The sequence below is a fragment of the Ursus arctos genome, unplaced genomic scaffold, assembly GCF_023065955.2.
Source record: "Ursus arctos isolate Adak ecotype North America unplaced genomic scaffold, UrsArc2.0 scaffold_25, whole genome shotgun sequence".
Lineage (NCBI taxonomy): Eukaryota > Metazoa > Chordata > Mammalia > Carnivora > Ursidae > Ursus > Ursus arctos.
Window position 1 is genome coordinate 33321394 of NW_026622930.1, and position 24801 is coordinate 33346194.

Below are 24801 nucleotides of genomic sequence, written 5' to 3' on the forward strand. Positions count from 1 at the left end.
CATGGGTATCTCCATTTCATAAAACTCAGCGGCCAAATTAAGCTTAGCACTCAGTATCTACCGACAGAGATTTTTTTTCTACCTAATAAAAGCAAGTCTCATTCAATTTAGTCCCTTCCCGAGCACCGTCTCAACCTGTCATAATCTGACAAGAGAAAAAAATTAAGAACTGAGGGGCGGGGGACCGGGGAGACACAAGGATTCCCGTCTACATCTCTTCTTCTTCCGAAATCACATCAGTGTGTCTTGGATTTCCTTCACTCCAAACTAAGCCCTCAGATTCCAAATATAGTTCTTTAACCACCACCTCGCCACTGAATTACACATAAACCTTCCCAATTACAGAACCACAGCAGAAACCCCTACAAATTGGCATGCTATTCATCTCGGAAGTCATGCCCTGCAGCAACTGCCTATCGCCGAACTGAGGGATATTACCCAAATACAACGCCACGGAATCAGACATGCAGAGCACACACAGCTTCTGCGAGGGAGGGAAACAAGACCCAGGAAAAGTGCGCTCCTCACAAGCCTTGGGACCATCCGGAGAGGGGGGGTTCCCAGAAGAGAGGAGGACAGATTCCCCAAGTCGGGGAATCCTACTCTCAAGTAAAAAGCCCCAGCCGCAGGGTGCAGCCCGACCCTCCAAGAAAAGGAAGAGGCGGGCAGAGGGCCCTTTGCTCGAAGAGGCGAAATGCAGCCACTTCCCGAGGTCTGGGTGCAAGCGATCCCCCACCTCTCGGGAGAGACAAGGGGTGTCCCATGGGTGACTGAGGGAATGCCCCGCTGGCGAGGGGGCAGCCTAAGGCAGAGCAGAGTTTCGCCTCATATTCACCCGTGTCGGGTCCGGCTGGTGCCCAGGCTGGGCAAGCAAAGCTAGAGCGGCGCGGGGCCGCCGGGGTAGGGGGGGGGAGGGGAGGGAGGGGGTGGAAATGGGAATCCCCCGTCTCTGAAACGAGCATTAGCGGAGGAAGCGCGCCGGCCAGTCAGAACGGCGTGCTTCTGGCTGCGGAGCCGGGATCCCGCCGCCTGCACCGGCAGCAAGGAGCCCCGCAGCGCTCACCGCACCGGTCCCTCAGTCCCCCGGGGCCAGGGACTTCGGCTGCGAAGGCACTGGGGCCTGACATCCCACGGGCCGGCTCCAGCTCCCGGGGGGCCCGCAGGTACACCCCAACCTCCGTTAGCTCTCAGCGGTTGTAAAACGCCCTCCCCCGTCCCCCTCCTCAGCCTTCCCTCCTCCCGAGGCCGCAGAGAAGAGTCACCACAGGCGAGAAGCCTGAGACTAGTCGGCGACAGCGGCCGCGGCGGTCCCGGACCTCCTTCCCCGGTTACCTGTGAGGACTCCGACACGGATTTGATGATCGTGGTTAGTGAGGATCATTCCCTCGGTCGCCATGTTTCCCAGCGCAGTCACCGCACTGACAGGAGCCGGGAGAAGCCGGAGCCCGGAGCGCGCGGGCCGGGAGCGCGCTCGCCTTGGAGAGCGCGAGAGCGAGAGCGTCCGGGGAGCTCGCAGCGAGCAGAGAAGGAGGGGGAGGTGGCCAAGCTCTCCGCGGCCTGCGCGGGGTAGAGGCCGAGCCGGGAGTGCGCGAGTCCGCTGAGGGAGGGGGGGCGGAGTCAGGGCGCGCGACCCCGAGTCCAGGTCGGAGGCTGCTAGCTGCGGGTGGGGGCCGCGGCGGCCGCACGGGGAGAGCGCGCAGAGGCGTCCGAGTGAGGCCGTTGAGACCCAGACCGCTGTGAAAAGCCCGACACCCAGACCGGCTAGATAGCAGGAGAGTGAAGGGAAAGGAGTGCACACGCTCGGACGGTTGCGGGGGCGGACTCGGAGTTGGGGCGGAGCTACACCGCGAGGCGTGGAACTCGTGGAGAGTGAGGGGAGGTGTGAGAGCCCGGCTGCGGAGTACTGGGAGCGGGAAGGAGGCGGCCCAGCCCGAAAAGGGCCGAGGAACGCTCTAGGGCGCGCGAGTAGCGCCGGATTGGCTGGAGAACGCGGAGCGGGTGCGCGCGAGACGCGAACGCAGCCTCGACCGAGCACTAGACAGAAGCAATCCCCTGCCGAGCCAGCGCCTCGTTGTTATTTAGAGCCGCGAGGCAGCTCTTCGGGTCGCGGAGCCGCTCTCCCACGAGGACGAGGAAAGGACTCCGCCTGCGGGGCCTGTCCTCGAAGCCCTGGGGCGCGGCCAGCCGACCCTCTGAAAGCGCTAGGGCACTTGGAAGTGGCTTAGAAAGACACGTGGTGGCAGAACAGTGGCCGCTAAGACCGGGAGTCCGCCGTGTGAAAGAGGAGTTATCCTGTCCCGCCTCACCTTCCCGCTTGCTTCCTCAGTCCGCTCGCCCTGCGGGAGGAGATTCGCTTCTCCTGTGCTTTAGGATCCACATGACGTTCCTCACAAGCGAAGTCGAACATCTTGAATGGGGATACCTGGCTTTTCTCCCTCCCGCTGCCCCCTGGTTTCGTGGCCTTACGCTTCATCACCACGGTCTCTTCTTTTAGATGAAAATCACCAATCTTAGAGAACGAGAAGAACATGTTCCTCTCCCCTGAACCACTATCGCAAAATTGGAAGTAGAACTCAGGCCGCGACAATTGAGTTTCGTTTCAGTATTTATGGGACGTGAGATTACCATGAAAATAGCTTTTGTTGCCACTTACTTTCATATATCTTTCAAAAATGTGTTATTAATCACCTGTGGCTATTTCACATCGGTTCCTTAATTCCTTCCTAGCCCTTTCAACATCTGAATTAAAAAAAAAAATACACATTTTTTTTTCCCCTTCTGTTCTCGGCCATGGTAAAAATCTGGGAAGCGTAAGAATGAAAAGCGAAGTGTCAAAAATGTATAACCATCGTTTGTACACAATTAAAATCTCAGTTAATTTGATGGTTATGTTTTTTATTGTGCCACTGGAACATGGACTTGTCCTCTAAAATTTCATATTGTTTTGTATTTCATTTTAAATAATGAGAGTACAAAGGAGATGATGGATGAAATTGAGGTGGGATTTAAAAAAAAATTGTAAAATTTAAATTGAAGCCAGATCATAAAGCCACTTCCTTTAATAATCTATCACCATAAAGCCTGGTGGCCAACAGATTCTTAAGTAGTTTCATACAAGAGAGAGAGGTGTGAAAATATGTCCAAGAAAATGGTTTATCTCAAACTAAAGATGAAGAGCAAATGGTTACATTGCTAACTTTCCAATCTATATTACCTACGGCACCCTCAAATTTGAAATGATTTTAAAATGTCTTGAATTTTTAGAGAGAGAATTCTAAACCTGGCTACTAATAAACTAAGCTGGGGGTTTTTAAGTTGCAGACTAAATAAGCACCCTTTAAGTGGTTGTCTAAATAAGCACCCTCTCAACTTAGAATATTCTGTAATTATTCATGGAAAGAAACTGATATTTTTGTTTTACAATAAATAACAGAAAACAAGCGACTTTAGACAAACCATAAGAGACTCACTCTTAACTATAGGAAACAAACTGAGGTATGCTGGAGGGGAGGTCCGTGGGGGGATGGGTAACTTGGTGATGGGCATTAAGGAGAGCACTTAATGTAATGAGCATAGGGTGTTATATGCAACTAATGAATCACTAAATTACCTCTGAAACTAGTAATGCACTATATGTTAATTAAATTGAGTTTAAATTTTTAAAGAGGTAAAAAATTAAAAAAGATAAAACAAGGGACTTTCTATATCTATAAAAGTAATAATGGTGAAATTTAATTGGGAAAGCTGAGAATTAACCCTAAAGTATATGGAGGTTTGTTTGCCAGAACGACTAAAATTGCTGAAAAAAGTAATATTAATGGAACTAAGCTGAACAACTATTAATATGTGCTTGTTTTCCAACAATTTTCCTCAAATGTATTCATCTTTGCTGAATTTAGCAAGCTGTAACAAAATTTGCATGGCAAAAACTCGGTGACCTTACTGTCTAATGTGACTTTTCTTTTACTGCTGGTTATTGAATAAATATTGCAGTATGCACATGCTTTTTTACTCCTGTTTTATAGTATGACATTTCTTCAAAATTCATCCTGGAATCAAGCGTTATAATAAAATTTTTCAAACCAAGGTAAGAAGAGAGTAGCATTCCTGAATATTGTCTCAGGAATATACTGGGGGAAAGGGAAAAACAAGAATTGAAAAAGAGTTTGTATGTAAAGAATTAGCAGTGCCCACGGATTCACTCTCTCTATTCTTAAGGTTTTAATGAAAACTACAGGAGTTTACATTAAAAATTAAAGCAAAAGTAGGTAAACACCTGGGTTTCATAAGGTTTTTCATTTGAAGATGAAAGTTTATCAGTAGAAATGAATTACTGTAAAGGTTGAATTTTTTCTAATAATTGTGTGTTTACACTTAGCCCTCCTAGTACTTTTGTTTTCCTGTGGTTGATTACAATTTCAGTATAAGGTAAAAGCTTACTGGCTTTTCTGGGGTTCAGACCCTCCTCATTGACATTAGATGTGAGCAAGAACAAATTTGGCAATAAATTATTCTTCCTCTAAATTTTATTCCATTCTTGCCTCTTTCCTGATAGGCTAACAGCCACAATTAAAACAGTCAATTAAAAATGGGTGCAACACTTTGAATATATTTAATGCCATTGAATGGTTAAAATAGTAAATTTTGTTATGTGTATTCAGCACAACAACAAAAAATAGGTGCAAGGTGAAATTATGGTTGATTTTAACCTATTATTTTCCCCAAAGGAAGCTTGATTATAGTCAAGATGAATTTTAGATTGGCTGAGTTAGGCAATGTATTAGTTCCTAGGGCTGCCATAATTATCACAAACTAGGTGCCTTAAAACAACAGAAATTTATTCTCTTGAAGTTTGAAGTCCAGAAGGCTAAAATTAAGCTGTCAGCAAAGCCATGCTCCCTCTGAAGGATCTAGGGAAGAATTCTTCCCTGCCTCTTTCTAGCTTCTAGTGGTTGCTGGCAATCCTTAGCATTCCATGGCTTGTAGCTACATCACTCCAATCGTTGCCTCCATCATCACATGGACTTCTTGTCTGTATGTATTCTCACTTGCACTTCTTGTAAGGATATCAGTCATTCCATTTAGGGCCCACTATAATCCGGTATGATCCCAGTTTAACGAATTATATTTACAAAGACCCTATTTCCAAATTGGTTACATTCTGAGATTCTGAAATTGGCGGGGGGGGGGGGGGCACTATTCAAGCCAGTACAGGCAATGACAAAGGTTCAAAGATTTCTTTAAAAGCTGGGATTTAGAAATTAGACACATGCTTAGAGAAAACATAGCTCTATAGTAGAGAATACTAGGGAAATTTTTAATATTTGAACTAAATGACCTAATGCTTTTCTCTACAAAAGCAGTTTTCTAGGGGCGCCTGGGTGGCAGAGCGGTTAAGCGTCTGCCTTCGGCTCAGGGCGTGATCCTGGCGTTATGGGATCGAGCCCCATATCAGGCTCCTCCGCTATGAGCCTGCTTCTTCCTCTCCCACTCCCCCTGCTTGTGTTCCCTCTCTCGCTGGCTGTCTCTATCTCTGTCAAATAAATAAATAAAATCTTAAAAAAAAAAAAAAAAGGCAGTTTTCTAAGTTAGAATTTTTCAAAGTCTGGTGAGATAAATTTATACATTCCTACTAATGAAAGTGACATTTTGCTGTTAGTTTTGATGCCTTTGTTGTCTTTTAGTGAAGCTGAGCCACCACAGTTGTCCACGGAATTTGATGGCACTTATTTGAGAATAATTAGGACAATGTTTTCCAATGTCTGCCATGTTTATAAAAATAAATTTGAACTTTTCCTTGGGCTTTTGATATTATACTTCTGCTGCCCAGATTTCTGCTTGAATAATTTGATGCCCTGGTCCTTTGTATTTTTCTCACCCTTACTCTTTTCCTCTGAGGTCCCCAGCTGGAAATCCAGATGTATGAGATGATTTGGTTACAAGTGACTGATCCTAGCTTAAGCCAAAAGGCTCATGCAGCTATGAATTCCAGACATGTATATAGGTTCAGGGTTGGCTAGATTCAGGATCTGAAACCATGTCATCAAAATCTTTCAGCTATGCTTTCTCCTTTGTTGACTGACTTATATTGATTCTCTCTACCTGGTGGCAAAGTTGGTATTGTCTTCTCTAAGCCATAGTTTAGATCAGTAGTTTTCAAGTTTGTTTGGAGATACCTGGAGACCCTAAGACCCTTTCTTGAGAGTCATCAAGGTCAGAAATATTTTCGTACTAATATTAAGGCATTATTTGTCTTTCCACTCTCATTTTCTCATTAGATATGGTGGAATTTTTACAGAGGCTAAATTATATATAATGATATCATCACTCTGACAGCTAATAGAATGTGTGTTTATATATTTTTATATTAAAGTTTTGGGGGTGCCGGCGTGGCTCAGTTGGTTAAGCATCCGACTCTTGATTTCAGCTCAGGTCTTGATCTCAGGGTCGTGAGATCAAGCCCTGTGTCAGGCCTTAGCACGGGGCATGGAGCCTGCCTAAGATTCTCTCTTTCCCTCACCCTTTTCCCCCACCCACTGCTCTCTCTCTCTTAAAAAAAAAAATTAATATGGTAAATATTGATAGATATGACCTACTTAAAAGTTCTTGGGAGTCCTCAATAATTTTTAAGGGTGCAAAGAGGTCCTGAAACCAAAAGTTGAGAACCATTGAGCTAAATCATGTCCCCACTTACTAAGGAAAGTTGCCCTGATTGGTTAGTCCTCAGTCATATACTCATCCAGAGCATGAAGATCATTTGACCCCTACAAAATGGCTAAGACCAAAGGAGGATGGATCTAGATACCATATGTAAGGCTAGTGCCTTGATAGACCAGTAGTTAGTTCTTCAACCCTTCTTATAGACTCCTATCTCTCTCCACCATCACTTCAGATGTTATTCTTTTCTGAGGGCTCTAATTTATACCTTTAATACCACCCACATTGTCTTCTGTTAATATTCAGAAGATAGAGAAGCACTTCCCAGCGTGTCATGACGATTTACACAAGATCACCACTTATTTATATGTCTGCTTATCCAATAAAAGAAGGAAGCAAGGAGGGGAAATGTTTGATTTCTAAAGAAAGCACTGGTTTTCCTCCCTCCTTAATTCAAAGAAAGGGTAGTCCATAGAGGTGGAGGACAGTAATTGATAGAAGAGGAAGGAATTATTAGGTAAGAAAAAGGAGAGAGATTTGTTAAATGGAAAAGTAGCATTAAGTGTCTAGAAGCTACTTGATTTTGTAAAGGGGCTCTGTCTACAAGGCCTTCAGGTTTTAGGACTCAGTATACACAAGCCAAGAAAAGATAGCCCCAGTGTGCCTGAGTGGCTCAGTCAGTTAAGTGGCTCTGCCTTCGGCTCAGGTCATAATCTCTGGGACTTAACGATCAAGCTCAGCAGGGGTCTGCTTCTCCCTCTCCCTTTTGGAGGTGAAATGTTAGCAAATATTCCCTGAATAGCTCAGAAGTCAAGGTAAAATAAATAAGAGTAGCTACAAAAATAGTACTACCCAACATTATGGCTTGTAAATGTATTGCTAATGGGACAAAGTTTTCCACACTTGAGGTTAAGACTGAAAAGTATCTCCCAAGTACAGTTAAGGATCAGAGGTTTTATTCTCAGAGAAACATAATTGGAATATTATGAGGGTACATAAAACTGTAATCATGTTTCAATTCTACCAATACTTTCTGATTGCTAATTCAGCTTCCCTAATAATTTGATTCTGAAATGGGAATGGCCTATCTGCATATAGTCATATTCCAACCACCTTGGAAGGTATAGCCATCTGCGCAATTTAAATTAATTTGGTTTATCAGTGATTCTTCTGGGAGTTTGAGTAGCTTAAATGCATCTCTGATCTGTTGGGTAATTTGACCAAATAAATTTGTACCCACAAAGCTGAGGTCTATATCCTGGATTTATCAAAATGAAGATACCCACAAATAACCAGTCAACCCAGATGATAACTTTGCACTGCCATGTAAGTGCAAGTCAGAGTCCAGTAAGAAGTCTTACAGACAAAGTAAGATAAAACGATATTTCCATTTCATGTTTTGAAGAAACTGAAAGATTTGGAGCATTGGAGGGAAAGATGATAAGCCTGACTGATAGTAAACATACCATTTCAATACTTTGGAGATAGCAAATGATTCTTTTTCTAAGTAGTTACAGATCTGTCCTAGCAACTAGTTTATTTCATGCCTTACTCAATGAAGAAAATACGGAGGAAAGGTCAGATACTCATCTAAACCTATTGAATGCCAAACAAAAAACACACATATGATTTTAAAACATTTGAATGGTACTCTTTTAATCCAATTTTAAAATTGGGAATCTAAGACCCTGAAATTAAATGACTTAAATAAGTCAGTGTAAGGTCAGATTTTATATTCTTGACTTTTGTTCTCATTGCTCTGTCTAATCCAAATGACTTGGAAAGTCTCTCAGGAATGCTGAAGCGTACAAGGACTGAATAAGTACAGAAGTGGCTTTCTTGAAACAGAACATGGATTACATACTCAGCTAACTCATTTGGGAGAATATGAAACTAATCATGTCAGGGCTGCTGAACCTGTTATTCTTGTGGTCAAGAAAGGAAAGGTATGAATTAGACTGGAATATGAACTGGCAGTAAGAATAGCTACACTCTGGTAACCAGCCTAACTGTTAACATCCTCAATTAACTGTGGGACTTTGGATACCCTTTCAACAAATCTGGACTCCAGTTTCCTCTTCTGTAAAAATGAAAGAAATTCATACTTATTTAAAATTCCTTCTAATACCCAAATTCTGTGATTTCATGTAAACCTTTTCAAGTCCAAAATTATATTTTTAAATACACCTTTACAGATTTAAATTAACCTTGGGGGAAAGAAAATTTTTAATTGGTTGGCTTACTTTGCTCATTACCAGAACATACAAGGAATTCCTATAGACCAGGAAATGTTTTGTAACAAACCAGCTTTGCCCATATTGACACGATATGGGAAATTAATGACAACTTAGAGTAAAGAAAAGATCTGAAGATCTCAGGGACTACAGTATGATCCAAACTGACACAAGACAAGGTATCAAGAGACCCTGGGACTCTGCAAATAACTGTCTGAAGCCTTATGCAATATCTGAGCCTCTATCTAATCCCAGGTACTGTGTTAGGTGGTCAAACAAGACATAGTCCTGGGCCTCAAAGAGTTCACAATCTGGTGAGAGAGATAGCTGGGTAAACAAATAAGAAATTGCAATATAATTCATTAAGTGTTTGATAAAGGCAAGAGAGCCTGGAACAGTGATTCTCAAACCTGGCTGTGCATAAGAATTTCTGGAAGAGCTTTTAAAAAATATAGATCCTCTTGTCCTATCCTTAAGAGATCTTGATTTAAATGATCTAAGGGAGGGGCCCAGTCGATTGGTATTTTCAAAAGCTCCCAAGGAGATTCTAGTATAAGAGTTAGGACTGAGAATCACTGGGATAGCAGAAGGGCACCAAACTCAGCCCTAACGACAAATGATAATGTGCAAACAGGCAAGGAGAGAAGAATCAACTTTGTGCAGAGGCATGGAGATAATAGAGCTCAAGATGTATCAGGGGAATTGTAAATAGGTCTGTTGAGCTCAATGTAGTATACATGAGCAAAGGGCAATACAGTGAAAGAGGAGACTGGGGACATAGGCAAGAGGCAGATCATTATACAGTCTGTGAAGGAGTTTGGACTTTATACCAAAGTCAGTGGAAAACCAGGAGGGAAGAGACATGATCTCATTTCTCTTTTAGAAAAGCACCTCTTCGGGTGCTGTAAAAGATGGGTTCGAGGGACTAGAAGTGGGGAAACCAATTAAGAGGCTGTGGTAATCTAGGCAGGAAAGAGGGCCTGAACTAAAACAGTGGTAGGTTGAAGGTAGGAAGATAGGAGGTATTCAAAGAAAAGATAACTAGGAGACAGAATCATCAGGGCAGGTGGGCATGGTAGGTGAGAGAGTAAGAGAACTGTATGGCATATTATTTTCCTTATTTTGTACCTACTTTTGCTTATATGCTAGTGATGGATCTGCCCAGAATAAAACATTCAGAGGTGGAAAGGAACAGGGTTTTATGGACTTGTTAACAATATACAGTGCAGTTTGAATCTAGTCATTTCAAAATCAAGAGCTATCAAAATAATCAGAGACTGTTTTACAATCCCTAAATGACTAAAGTCCTGACATACTTAGGTCAAGAATCTAACCTGCATTCCACCCAATTTGGTGGGGACATGGTAAACAGCACGAAAGCAAAGGTTTGAGAGATTTTAATTAACACAAATGGCTGTGCCTAGACTTCAAATCTGTCCAAAGCAAATGGAGTGAAAGCCTTCTAATCCTTCAGAGCTTCATCTGGCAGTGACCTCAGATACAAGAGCCTCCCTCCTATATCATCAAACTGACTTCCTTTAGTTCCTTGTTGTTCTGTGTGGGTCTTTGATCCCAGAATTCTCTACAATATAAGGGAGGAAAAAAAACAAAAAACAGCTAAAACATCAAATGCCCTGGCACTCACTTTGCAGATCCCCTAAAAATATCAAATTAGAATGTACGTTAAAAAATAAATTCCAGAGGCACCCGGGCGGCTCAGTCGGTTGACCATCTGCCTTTGGCTCAGGTCATGATCCCGGGGTCCTGGGACAGAGTCCTGAATCGGGCTCCTTGCTCAGTGGGAAGCCTGCTTCTCCCTCTGCCCCTGCCTCTCCCCCCTGCTCATGCTCTTTCTCTCTCAAATAAATAAAATCTTTTTAAAAAATAAAATAAATAAAATGAATTCCAGGGGCACCTGGGTGGCTCAGTTTGTTGAGCAGCTGACTCTTGATTTCAGATCAGGTCATGATCTTAGGTCATGGGATCCAGCCCTAGGTAGGGTTCCACACTAAGCAAGGAGTCTGTTGGGGATTCTCTCTCTCCCTCTCCTTCTGCCCCTCCCCCCACTTTCTCTGAAATAAATAAATAAATCTTTAAACAAATAAATAAATTCCAAAAATCTACACCCACTATCTATGCAAGCCTTTAAAATAATTTTGAAAATGAAAGTAATTCTTACCACATTAGATTCATTTTTGCTGGTAGTTATTCTGCCTGTAGTTGTAGTACTTATAGTACCTGGTGGGAAACATTAGGAAAATGAAAGCTTTCTTTGAGGGAAAAAAACCAAAACCAAACCTGGTTTTATTTTGAGTTGCAAAGCGACTAACATTCATCACACATTACATACCGTATCATTGCATCACTGTAGGAATGACTCTGGTATTAGTATTAATATGGATTTTCTAACTTGTTTTAGAAGATAACTTCAAGCAGTATTTTTAAAGTTGGAGTGGCAAAACTTTCTCTGCTAAGAGCTCATGTCTCACAGGCAGAAGAAAATCATTTGAGGGTTATATGCAAGTAGAAAATTTTGTTTGAGAACCTACAAAACTGTACTTTTAATACAACTTTTAAATGAAGAAATGGGATGATAAATCATATTCATATGTATACACCCTCAGGTAACGCAGATACATACTCCATGAAAATAGCCAACTGTGGATAGTAGAGAGCACAAAAAAAAGATAAAGCTGGGAGTGGGGACAAAAAAGGGGAGGCAGAGAGAATGACAGGCATAGGCTGAGATAGAGAAGGAGAAGGGAGCCAATATAAAGGGGAAAAGGAAGAATTGGCGGGTGCTAAACAGGCTCCGTAGTGAGTCTGTCCCAGGTTAGGATTGCCAGCACACCCAGTTAAATTTGGATTTCAATAAAAACCAAATAATTTTTGGTATAAGTATGTTCCATGAAATGTTTGGGACATACTTATACTAAATAGCTAACTATCTCCAATTCAAATATAACCAAGCATCCTCTATTTGTTAAATATGAAAACCCTATCCTAATAATGCTGCTGAATTTCCTAAGTGTGTAATATAAAAAAGTTTGGAAGCTGTTGTCACTCACTGAAATAATCATAATATTAAAAAAGGTACAGTTTATTTTTTTCAACCTTCAGAATTTATATTTAGGAAAGAAGAATTTTATTCTCCCCTGGACTTCTGTGGGGTTTTATTTATTTATTCTTTTTAAAGATTTTATTTATTTGTCTCAGAGAGAGAGAGAGCACAAGCAGGGGGAGCAGCAGGCAGACAGAGAAGCAGGCTCCTCCTCGCTGAGCAAGGACCCTGGATCCTGGGATGATGACCTGAGCCTAAGGCAGATGCCTAACCAACTGAGCCACCCAGGTGTCCCTCTGTGGGGTTTTATAGGAAGTAAAAATATGACTTAGTTCAGAAATTAACTTCATAACCTTCTCTTAGTTACTATAGTAACTATTACATAGTACTACTATACCATAAACCTAACTTTGACATTTAAAAGGTTCAGGTTGCCTCAAAGCTTTAAAAAACCCATATTTGAGAGCATTACTATTTATCAAGGACCCAGATTCGAGCTAACTGGGTTTCCGCCCCTGCCTTTCAGCCTTTTAACTTAATACTATTATTTTCCTTTCAGCAGCATCTACTGGAGTATACTTCAGCCATCAGCAAGAGTCATGCTAAAGTGAAGTAGAGGTTAAAGCCAGGAAGAATGCCTTGCTTTGAGAATGGAGGGAGTTAGAGAATAAATAAGGTCTCAAGAGTATTCATTTCCCACCTCACTGGGCTTTCATCTGAATTTATAAGTGTAGCAAAATATTCACATCCAACCTTCAGCTTCTTCTCAAAAAAGCTCAAGAAAATGCCAAGAGTATGAGCTTGGTGGGGGGAGGGGGGGAAGAAGGAAAAAAGAAGTGTCAGAATCAAATGTCTTATCGTCAGTTACCACGAAGATCCGAAGATAAACTTCTTTAAACTACCAGCAGGCATGATGGGAAATTCAGCTGAATTTAAAGATTACCTCTTGCCTGTACTCTCTAAGATAGGTGGATGCCAAAGGCCACAAACTGTTCTCTTGAGTCTACAGAAGCCAGGGAAGGTTTGTTACACAGCCTGGGTCAAACTGTAATTTTACACCGGTGAGAAAGTAAATCCCTTCAAATGGGGCCCCATCCCCAGAAGGCACTCACGCGGTATAAAATGTTTTCCTCTTCTATGAGACTAGGTGAGGCAGTATGCCAAACAGATTAGACTGACAATGGTAATGCTATAACCAGGGCCTCAAGAGAACTGGCAAGTAGGGATTGCTTAAAGTGTAACAAACTAATTCTAACACAGGAGTGTGTTTTGCCAATGAAATAGTTCACACCACTGCAACACAGCCAACCAGCACACACGACAGTTGATGTGGGAGGAAGGATTCTTGGCCAAGAATAGTGGGAGAAAACTTTCCTTTACTTGGAAACGTCCAGAACAGAAGGACCTGTACCTGGATTTGCTGGGAGGTATGTCCAAAACTACATTTCATCCTTTAAGACAGGTTTGTGAAATTCAATTCTTTTGAGACTAGAGGAAAATGAACCATATCTAGGAACATTTTTAAGTACTTAAATTTCAAAAAAAATCACCACCTTGTATAATTGCTCAACTCATTTTAAAAGTCAGTGTCCCAATTACCTGATTTATCTGTGGTCGAAAGAAACAGCATTAGACAGGGATTGTGAAGGAAGTGGACAGTGGATGTTTTTGTAATGGAGGGAACTGTAGTTCAAGGAGTAGAGTAACAGGTAAGGGTTGTACAGCAGAATACGGAGTTTAGTCAGGTCTCACTAAGGCTGCCGGTAATCAACCTCAGTGCAACAGAGCATGGCAGAAAACATCAATAATTTTGTTTTTAATGTAGCACATTTTGTCTTAAAGGTAATACAAGACCAATCTCTCCCACAGTATATCAGGGTTCCTGAATTACCACTATTTGTGGACTAGAAGCCTGGATGTGATTGGTGCCACCTACTGGGATAAATGCAGAATTACAAACTGTCAACCCATTTTGAACTGTTTTATTACTGACCAAATTACCCTTAGGGAGTATGAGTATTCATGGGAGGATTATACATTAAACAGTGATAAGTTTGGATTTAAATCATAGCCTTTAGAGGCGGAAGAGTTAAGACAGCCCATACTTTAAAACGGCCATTTTCTGCACATTCTAGGAGGTGAGCTCTGGATACAGAATCAGAAGCTGGCTTCTCTGAGGAGTTTCTTGTTTTATGATACCTACCCTATAGAGTCATCGTGAGCATTACACAAAACCACATGCTTTCAACATGCTCTATAATATGTTTTGATTGTTTTAGGCAAAGACAAAACAAAACTAAATGACTTTCCCAGGTCATTTAACTGTTTAGCTTCAGAATAAGGCCTGCAACTCATATATCTGACTCTAAATCCAATGTTTTTTCCATTAATACTGTTTCCAAAAATTTGATGGGAAGATGATTTTGAATGGCAACCAAGATAAATTTAGGAGGTGCTACAACACAGCATTAAACACTATGTAAATCACAGTGAGAAAATTACTCCCTTTTCAATTCTTCAAATTTGATGACCTCAAGGAGAAAGTTTCCGTTTGCTGCTGGTTTTCTTTAAAACTCCCTACATCTTGCTAATCTCACTTCCTAATAAAGATAAAACAGACCTCAGGCTTTAACATCTGGTTGAAACATTAAAATTTTGTTTTTCAGTATCCTTATTAAGTTTACTTTCGATTATAGAAAGCTATATTGGTTTTTCACTGAAAACAGTACTATTAATTTTATTTCCCAGGAATGCATTTAAGAAATTGAAGAAGTCGATCTAAAAAGAATATATTGAAAACAACAGACCAAGTGACACAGAAGTTGGGAAACATGAGCACCACAAAAGTGCCTCCCTATCATATGACTGTTGGTAATGATATCTTAACACAATTACTTTAAAAATCCCTCTGTGAAGAAAACTAATGTTTCTTTTGTTTTCTTTTCAACAGTCAAACAAATAGGTCAACATAACCAAAATCCGAGACTAAGATTTCAGATCCACTGAGGCTCAAACAAACCCAAAGATTTTGTATATGTGTGTGCTAGAAAATGAAACTGGCCTAAAATCAGTGTTCAGTAAATGCACAATCAATAAAGCCCAGGAACAGTGGGTCACACATGCCTGTGGCTACTTTCATTGGTGGTTAACTGGAAATTTAGTGCCCTATCATTTAATTCTCCAGAAGCATAAGAAGAGAGAAGAGAAAACAGAGTACTGATCTGTGGGCTGTCCTTGTCCAAATTTCAAAGATCCAATGTTCTGCAAGCAAGGGAAAAAAGAAATCTCCTAAGGTGATTGAATCGAATGGAACCCTTCACTATTTACTAATCTTGACCGGATTTGAATCTGGAGCTAAAAGATTTTTAACTCCTTACTCTAAGATCCCTCGAGATGACCTTCGGCTAATTTTAAACAAAGCAAAACAAGGATCTGTCCTCCTTGTACGCTCCTCTCCTCCAGCTTTTTAATTTATAACTTAATGACTTATTATTGCTTCTGATTGTGTTCTAGGTTTTTATGTGAGAAGATAATCTCAAGCTTTCTGCTATCCAATTCTAATCAAAACAACAGTTAAAAGAAAAAATATAAGTGGGAGGCACATGGCTGGCTCAGTCCATACAGCATGTGACTCTTGATCTCCGGGTCATGAGTTTGAGCCCCACACTGAGTGTAGAGTTTACTTAAATATAAAATCTTTAAAAAAAGAAAAAAAGAAAAAGAAAAAACATAAGTGGAACATTGGCTAAAGGATGGGTAGTTGATCCAGCCTTCTAGATTTTGTAAATTTTATATATGAGTCAAGTCAGACTGACAGTGCTATGTACCTGGACCAAATCATCTTGAACTAACCCATTGCTTCTTAAAAATTTCAAATTAATATTTTGATTAGATTGTGCCAACAAAAAGATAAGAAACAGCCTAGAAAATTTAGATTCTGAATTCATTTTAGAAATATTATTGAGGGCATAAGCTACTATAACACATATAGAATGTCCAGGAGTCTCTCTGGTCTCAGTATTAGTAAAAGCTGTATTTCTGGAGCAATTTCGTTTATTGTTATTTTGTGGACACCGTAAATCCATGTTTCTTTTCCTGGGAAATCCAGAACCAAGTTTGAAGCCTGCTTCTACCAACTATATAGTACTTTCATTACACATTTTCATGTATTTACCTGGCTTCAACTTATTTTCCCTTTGGCTTGATTTACTCATCTGTTTATTTATTCTTACGTGCTGTGTGTGATTTTATCAGCTGTTCAAGCCCTTTATGGAATACGACTGAGAAGAAATTAGAGATATACAGGGGCACCTGGGTGGCTCAGTTGGTTAAGGGTCTGCCTGCCTTCGGCTCAGGTCATGATCCCTGGGTCTTGGGATGGAGCCTGTATTGTGCTCACTGCCCGGCAGGAAGACTGCTTCTCCCCCTCTCTCCCCGCCATTCGTGCTCACTCAAGCTCTTGCTCTCTCTCTCTCAAATGAATAAATTTTTCTAAAAATCTAAAAAAAAAAGAAATGAGAGATATACATACTGACACTGTTACTGATAAAAATTTTCATTCCCTAACCATGATTTCTCATTGCATGCGTTTTCTTTAAAATCGAGTTCAGATTCATAGATCCCTGAAAATTTAAGAACTCTTTCTTCTGCCTCTCAGAAGCCATTCCTTTATTTTTTTATGGTAAACTATACAATTTCCTCTAATGATGTCATAAATTCCTTGGGGGGAAATGCTGAAAATCTCAGAGGAATATCTGGATTGGTGAAACTCACGACCATTGTCAGAAGTCTATCTCTTTGGCCGTCTGTTCTGAAGTAGCAGAGTCTATTCCAACAAGATTCATGAGATCAAACTACAATAATTCCTAAGAAAGGGGTGCAAGTGGGGAGGAAACTAATATTTTATCAGGTGCCAACCTTGTACCAACTACGTATACCAAGTACCTAATATGTAACTTAGTCTTTACAAAAGAAAATTTCATTTCCTCCAGAGGAATCCTTACAAGAGCTCTGAGTAACAGTAATGACAGCGATAAAATTTATTAGATCACTACTACCATTTAACGTACGGTGTGCCAGCCGTTGTGTTGATCACTTCATAAGTAAGGGAATTTTCACTATAAAATAAAATAAAACCTCAAACTGTGTACCTATGATACTCCACCTACCTCGGGACCCAGGAAGATTAAAATATGCTTGCTTTGGTTCCAAATTCTGCTGTAAGTATAGGGATAATTTCAGGTCATTGGCCTTCTGGTAGTTCTTCAAGGCTTCAATTCTCAGCTCAATCACTTTGCCATTAAAGTCATTCTACAAGACAACATTTTCAAAACTACTCATATAGTACTGGCTTCTCTAAAGCTCCTGTAACCTGATCTTTTTTACTCAGAAGTTTAATATCATCACATCATGTTCAGTCTTTAAAGTTGGGCAGATAGTATTTGTGATTCTTCCCCATTTCAAATAGAACAAAATCAAGACTATAGGGGGAAAAAGGTGTTTAAGTTTTTCAAGGTGAAGCTGGAGACAGGTCTCTGCAGCTATCTCCCCATGAAACATTTTCTTTTAGCAGGATAATTGGTAATCCAGGTGAGGGAATTGGGATGAATATTATGAAACTAAAAGACTTAATATTGCCTGAATGAAATTGTATCCCATGTCCAACCTTGAAAGGTCTTAGTACCTGAGGGATGTTGGCTTGTTCCTGGTACCTGACCCATTCCATTTTCCTCTGTTGCTTTTCCTGGTGGAAGAAAGAGCCTCTGGGTGACAAAGTAAATTGAGATCAGAAATCAGTGTTCTCAATACACTACAAACACTTTATAGCAAAAATACAGTGTCATAGATTCACTAATAAATTGGTTTCAACACTTTAGTCCCTTTAGCGGGGTCTCACCTGTAGAATCCATGCTCCAAAAGCAAAAGCTAAATGAATAGAATCATTTTCTATGAATAAGTTTGTATTGGGGAGATTAGATACAAGCATAATAATGTAAATAAATGTTCAAAATAAATTAGTTATTATTTTGACATCACATAGTTATTGTGGAGTTGTCATTGTTGGTATAGTTTCTCCTACTTTGCCCTCACTAACATGACTTCCCAGAAACTTGCAGCGTCATTCTGACTCAAATATAATACCCCAAGGGAACCAGATCTCCTATAAATTTGTATCAGTTCAGAAGCACACTGTAATTTAGACAGGTTACTGCTACTTTAAAATTTTTAAATTGTCAGCTCTAAAAGCTACTCCCATTCAGAAAGATCACACTACCTTCCTTTTCTCCTTCACTTTCTCTGCACATGATGTCTCCAGTTCATTTCTGGTCTTCCTAGGTGATGAGGGGGTTTTGGGAACCTGGGATAAAAGAAGAGAGCTAAAGAAATAGCAGGTCCCAGAAAAGAAGAGCAATGTCTCAGCAGACAGTAAATCCAACATAACCTAAAGGCCCAAATCCTAACTGTCTGCCTACCCAAATTAGCCCTGATTGTCAACAGGCTGTTTCCAGCAATGTGGCATCAACAACCTTGAAATTCTAAATACTGTATAATCCACTTGCCTTCCCGTCCTGCAAGTCTGCTTTGTTTTTTATCTGCGGTGCTTTCTGTTGGCCACCGAGTTCTTCTGTGTCGAATGTCTGTAGAGAGACATTTTGGCAAAGCTTTAAATTAGTGGGAATTAGTGAGGGAAGTGGAAAACCAACCTAAGTCAAGGCTTTTGGTTTCTGCCAGTCAGCAACCTGTCAGGGTTCGACATGAAAAGTATGCTACCAAATGGGATTCAAAATGGAACAAGACCTTCCATTTGGTCTCAAGTGTGGCTTACAATAATAAAACCTATTAACTGTACCCTTATTATATGCCATCACTACTGTGAGCTACTTACTCAGTACTCTACTGATTTACAATACTCTACTATATTATCAACTTTCTTGTTTAATCGTCATAGGACTATTGTTATTTCCATTTTATAAATGAGAAAAGAGATTTCAAGAAGCTATTTGTTTAGAAGAGTACAGAGCTGGAGTTTGAACCAGATCTTGTGGACTCAGAAGCCTATGTTCTTAACCACTGGGCCTACTGTTCTTCTCTCTCCATTGCTGTCTAAAATTATGGGTAGGGAAAGCCCATCACAAGCTAATGTATGGGGACATCTCTAACAAAAAATCTTTTGGGAGTTTTGGAGAAGCTGGATTTTGATAGAGGAATTGTGCTGGCACATTTCCTATCACAAGGACTCAAAAACTCAAGAACTAAAACTGGCAATTCATAGAACTGATCTGTAGCTGCCTCAGAGAAGTGGGAGCAGATCTCAGGTCAAGATGCAGGGCTTGATGGTATCCTGATGATTTGTGGAAAGGTCAGATGAAAAAAACAGAGATCACACCACACACTGTTTATATCGCAAGACACAATCTGTTCTTCTAGCTTTATAGCCTCTGAAAAAGCACACGGATCTCAAGGACTTAGTCCACAAAGCAATTTCCACCCCCTACATGGTTTCCCAGCAAAAGGCCCTACTGTTGTATTTTAAACAATGAAGTGATTGTTGCAAAATCATAGGAGAATTAGAATTATATATTCATACATTCATTCATTCAACTTACAGTTATTGATTGTCTACTATGTTCCAAGCATTGTGCTACATGCTAGGGATTCAGAGATGAACAAAGCAATCAAGAAACTGGAGGAGGTTGTATTCCAGAGGGGGTCAGGGAGACAAGAAACAAGTAAAATAATAATAATAAAAAAGTGAAAATAATAAGCTTAATTACAAAGAATGCTATGGAGGACATGAACAGAGTTCTAAAATAGAAAGTAGGGGAGGGGTGCCCTATTTTAGATGGAGTAAACAAGGAGGTCCTCCCTGAAAAGTGACATTTAAGCAGAGACCTGAAGGATGACAATGAGCCAATCAAAAGAAAATAGTATTACAGGCCAGGGATAAAGCAAGAACAAAAGCCTTGAGGTAGGAAAGGTCTTGGTATGTTTGAGAATCCACAAGGAGGCCAGTGTGGTGGTTGCATAGAAAGTAAGGAGAGGACTTTGAGAGGAGAGAGGTAGGCAACAGCCATTTTTTTGCCACAATAAGGAGCAGCTATAAATGGTTTCCATAAGGAAAGTGACATGATTTGATTGTTTCAAAAGTATCACTTTGGCTGCTGTGCAAAGGATGGATTGGAATGAGGCATGGGTGGAAGTAGGGACATGACAAAATGAGAATGGGGACAAGAGGAAAGAGAAGGTCTTTGCATTAGGGGCTGTAAGACAATACTATCAAGAGATCCTTAGAGGCACACCTTGTTCCATAGCATCTCCATTTCCTTCCGAAGCATCTTGTTTTTCCTTTCCTGTTGGAGGGGGAGAAAACCAAACAAACAGAAACGTGTTTGTCCAGTCATTAAAGTGAAGTTGGAAGAAATTATTAAGTAATTAGGGGAAAGGGATGGGGATGCAGGTATATAGCAAACCATAGAGGAAGGCAATAAATAGGTCTAGCCCAAAATCCAGGAACATGAGAGATGAGTCTGATGATGACGATAGTACAAAAATAATAACAATTTTGAATAATAACTATAATTATGGTAATTATAATACGATATCAACAGAAATGAGTTCCTCACACAACACTTAAGATGTTCTGAGCATATGGCAATCTCTCTGGGGCGCAGACCATTAATTTCTAATTTTTAAGATCCTTTACCTTGTTGGTTTTTAAAAATCTTATGAGTCTCCCAGAGCAAACTATTTCTTTTATTTTACTTTGGTATTTTCTATTCTTTATGAAATGTGAAGGGTTAATATGCTTATATTACTAACCCCTAGATGAAAAGTTTTTAAAAGTCAAAGAAATAGAATTTTTGCTAGTTAGTCCTGTGTCTGCCCAAGATTTCATCTGACTCCTTTCTAGATCAAGGAGATATGAGCATCGGAGCCTTACATGCTAGAGAGGAGCTCTCTGTCTTTCCTTCCACATCTGATGATAGCAATTGAATTGAGCCCTGTTCAGGAGTCCATTCCTTGGAGTGCCCACCAACCTCTTACCAGATTCTGTTTCATCTCCTCTGCTTCCTTAATGAGCTCCATGACTGAGGATTCTTCACTCGCCTTCCCTGCCATGATCTGCCTCATGATCTGCAGACTGGAAGGAAGAGAAAGACATCACAAAACATAATACTTCCTAAAGAGTAATATTAATATTCTGTAAGCAGTCAGAATGTACGCTACCATGGGAATGAGATGGGTGCTAAAAATTACAGGAGTTACAGAATTCCTTCTGGATATAGAAGGTCTCTATAGGATGATTTCATCCCCAATCAACATTTGCCTCAGCCGTGTGCTTTATAATGAATTCTGTGTTCAATAATGCTCAAAACTTAGGTCTCCAGCAGGCAATGAGGCTCTTCTTCACCCCTTCAGAAAAATGTTTTGGTATATGGCTTTTGAAGTAGAAAGGATGATTTTGCCCCTGTGAAGAAGGAGGTCAAAGAATCTGTTGTCTTCAGCAAAAATCCCAGAATTATGCCCTACTCCATCTCTGTTTGTATTGCTTCTCTGTATAAAAGACATTTGAGTTAGCTGGGATAACCCCTTATACCCTCCTGGTAGCTCCTAACATACAAAGCCTCAAGAAGTTTCTAACAAAATCTGAATCAATACCAAGTAAGTCAAAGACTCTTTATTTTTAAAGGCATTAATTTATGTTTATGCTTATCATACTTTTTCCTCCTTAATTTTAAGTAGAGAAGCGAACCTTTGTGTTCTCTAGCCCTAAGAGAAGTTTGTTTCTGCATTGTAAGCAGCTGGTGCTTGACCACAACTTTCTGCCTGGCTTTTGTTCTCCAAAAGTCTGAGCTCCCTGAGATGCTTACAGTAAGGGGAGAGGATGAAGGTAGACCCAGTAAGGTGAGATTATCTTACAGTAAGGGGAGAGGATGAAGGTAGACCCATTAAGGTAAGATTATCAAACAGAGTTGGTGGATCCCAAGAACAGTGAGTGCCCTAGATAAGAGTTGCAACTTTATCTGCCTAGTATATTTAGAGAAGCCAGACCCTAAATCCAGAGGACTCCTTGGAGTCCAGAAGATTTTTTTTATTTCACTGCTTGGCTTGGGAAGAACAGAGTCATCCATCCTAAAGTGATTCCACAAACATGAATAAGGAGCTATCAGTGCAACCATGATAGACTGAAATACTAAAGGCTCTTCTCTGTTTCCTGGGTGGGCATCCTAGGGAAGAAGAGTAGTAACTGTAGCCCCTTGATATGAGGGCTGAGTCATATTTAATTTTACTAAAAGAAAACAAAGGATTATTTGCCACTGATTTGGTTACAAATTCTTTATCTACTATAGCTAAATGTCTAAACCTTTTTTTAAAATGTAAATAATCATTGTTAATCCTCTGGATTAAAGTTCTCCAGCCTTTTCCCCTCTAGGAAACCCTGAGTAGAGAGCCCTTACCTCCTTTGTTTTTCCTCCAAGTTAGACATCAACTTCTGGAATAAGAGATTGTTCTTATCTTCAAGAGGTTTTAACATCTCTAGCAGTTCCTGCTTCCTTAGCTTTAAGTCCTCATTCAAGTCCTTCAAGTAGTTGTCATCTATTTTGGAACATCTGTGGGAAGAGTAATATCTCCCTTTAGCCTAAGTTAATAATAGAGACCCTCCTTTTCCCTCTGGATAGTTACCACTTGGCATCTTCTATCCATGACTCACCTTGTTTTTGAGGGCAAGTAAGATCCTGAAGGGTTTGAACCACTTGTCATCTTGAAGGGAAATTTCTACTCTAAGGATAGAGAGGTCTTCTTGGAAATATGCTCCTTCTTGTTCCATTCGGTTAAGTCATCATTTTTCTGCTGCTGTTCTTGAAACTCTTGTTGCATTGGACTGATTTTAGCTACAGCTTGAGTCACAATGACCCTAAGACCACAGAAACAACAGGTCTTTTAAGTATCTCCAACATCAATGACAGCTTGTTGAATGAAAATGCTATTAGACACATTTGATCAATTCTTGCCTTAGCTTTAACCAATGCCCAATATTTTATTCTGAAGTTTTTGAATGGGATAGAATCAGAACATATCTATATTATGAAATTCCTAGAAAATAGTGGCTGGTCAAAATTAACTCATGAACACCATCTCGCATGGCAATTAACCTGCATGAAATGTCTACAACCTATAGGGCAAAGTGCCAGATTCTGTGAGTAAGGAAAAGACAAATACAAAGCATCTACCTTCTGAGGGTCTTAGGAGAAGGAGAGAAAATCTCTAAGAGACATTTTTGAAAAATAAGAGGCCAAACTGGCAAATATAAGGTATGGGTATAATATTGAGTCATATATGAGCCAATTGTCATTATTTTCCTATCTTTAAAACTTGATATATTACAGCGGCAAGGAAGAATAATATTGGGCACAGAGCAAGAGAATATAATTTGTGAAAAATCCGTTCTGTCGAGTATGTCCTTCCACAGCCAGGCTTTTTCCTGAGAGGCTGTAATTCTACCCTTACTTCCAGATTCTGATTCTGCCTCCATTTTTCTCTCCTTGCTAGAATCCCATTTCTCTTAGACCCTAAGATCTTCTGTCTTAATCTATGTAACTTAGTGAGCAGAAAATAACTCAAAGAGTTACACATTTATTTCTTCAGGCCCTTTAAAAACAGTGTTAGGGCAGTATTTTTAGTAAGGCTCTTAAATGTGAATTAAGTCATGTCAATTTCAAGTATTAACTGAGCATTTCTGGGCATCTTTCAGGAACATCCTCCAAAGAAACTTAACCTCTTTGTGTTTTGGGAAACCTTAAAGGCCAACTATGGAGTGGAAATAACACAAGATTTAGTTTGTCAGATCTTGGTTTGAATCTTGGCTTCAATGGGAGAAGGGAGCTGACTGGGAGCAAGTTAACCAGATTCTCTGAGCCTTAGGTCCCACTTTTGTAGAAATGAGAATGGGAAACAAAAAGATTTGAATGAGAATTAAATGTAATATTATATGAAGATCCTGTCTCATGTCAGGTATTCACTTTTTAGTGTGGTTGTGGTTGGTTTGGGTTTGGAGATTGTATAATGTCCTGAGTAATACAAAATACAAAAAAGCTGATTGATATGAGGCTAATGAAGCTTAAACTTCAAAGCCCTTCATCTTTACAGACTTCTCTCAAAGGCCACGTGCCTCATTTCATATCCATACTTTTGTATTCTTATTTAGAAAGACAGAACTTCCCAAATTATATACACTTCAGGGTCCAAAAAAACCCTGCATCTGCCCCTGGTTGGATCTGATACGTATCTCTTATAAGTATCTCTTCTAGCAAAACTTCTCTTTAGGCAGTCTCAACAAATACTTTTTCTACAGCAAATATGTGTCACTTGTAAGTTATGTATGATAGCTAGTGTAACATGACATTAAATTAGAACTGCCATATCAGCTGGAACACAATGTAATTCACACTGGCTGTCCTAGGAGTTCCCATGAATAGTTTGGATTGAACGAGGGTGAGCGAACTCCACACAGTTAAAAGAAGGAACTAGGTGGACTAATTATTATTAGTTTTTGGACTGTAGATATAGGTGGTAGCAAATAGTAGAGAACAAAACTGGCATTGATACTAAAGCATGGCCTCTTTAAATTTCAGTCTTGACATTTGGTTGGCAGAATAATGCTAGAATTTTAAAACACTTAGTGAGCACATAGCATCCCGACTCACCTTCCTTAGTGTCCTTGCTTGCAAAGGATTGTACGGGGAAGAACATTTGCTATTCTGATGTGCTCTTTTCTGTAGCCAATCAGCACCTTTCATTCGTTAACATTCCAATGCCTGTTTCTTCAACTTGGAATATGACTTTCAA

General features: G+C 40.3%; 2 protein-coding genes across 26 annotated transcripts in view; both read right to left on the reverse strand.

Annotated features, from left to right (window-relative positions):
• GPHN (gephyrin) overlaps positions 1 to 3995 on the reverse strand; it is a 603331-nt gene extending 599336 nt beyond the window's left edge. For 13 of the 25 annotated variants that reach the window (XM_048219804.2, XM_048219802.2, XM_048219799.2 and 10 more), the window contains exon 1: positions 1333 to 1949. In XM_048219804.2, coding sequence (XP_048075761.1) covers positions 1333 to 1396 — 64 coding nt within the window. In that variant the 5' untranslated portion in view covers positions 1397 to 1949. Of the gene's footprint in view, positions 1 to 1332 lie in introns of all 25 variants that reach the window. The other 12 variants (XM_057318448.1, XM_057318444.1, XM_057318443.1 and 9 more) reach the window with 4 other exon arrangements.
• Positions 3996 to 10255: 6260 nt separating this feature from the next.
• On the reverse strand, positions 10256 to 22870 carry CCDC196 (coiled-coil domain containing 196). Its single transcript, XM_026486868.4, has 10 exons — positions 22667 to 22870; positions 22413 to 22565; positions 20998 to 21094; positions 20253 to 20303; positions 18513 to 18590; positions 18227 to 18310; positions 17636 to 17695; positions 17121 to 17262; positions 11071 to 11129; positions 10256 to 10473 (listed from the first exon to the last, which is right to left on the reverse strand). Exons 1-10 carry the CDS (start codon positions 22714 to 22716, stop codon positions 10354 to 10356), a joined length of 894 nt encoding a protein of 297 aa, XP_026342653.2. The 5' UTR covers positions 22717 to 22870; the 3' UTR covers positions 10256 to 10353.
• Positions 22871 to 24801: the final 1931 nt, after the last annotated feature.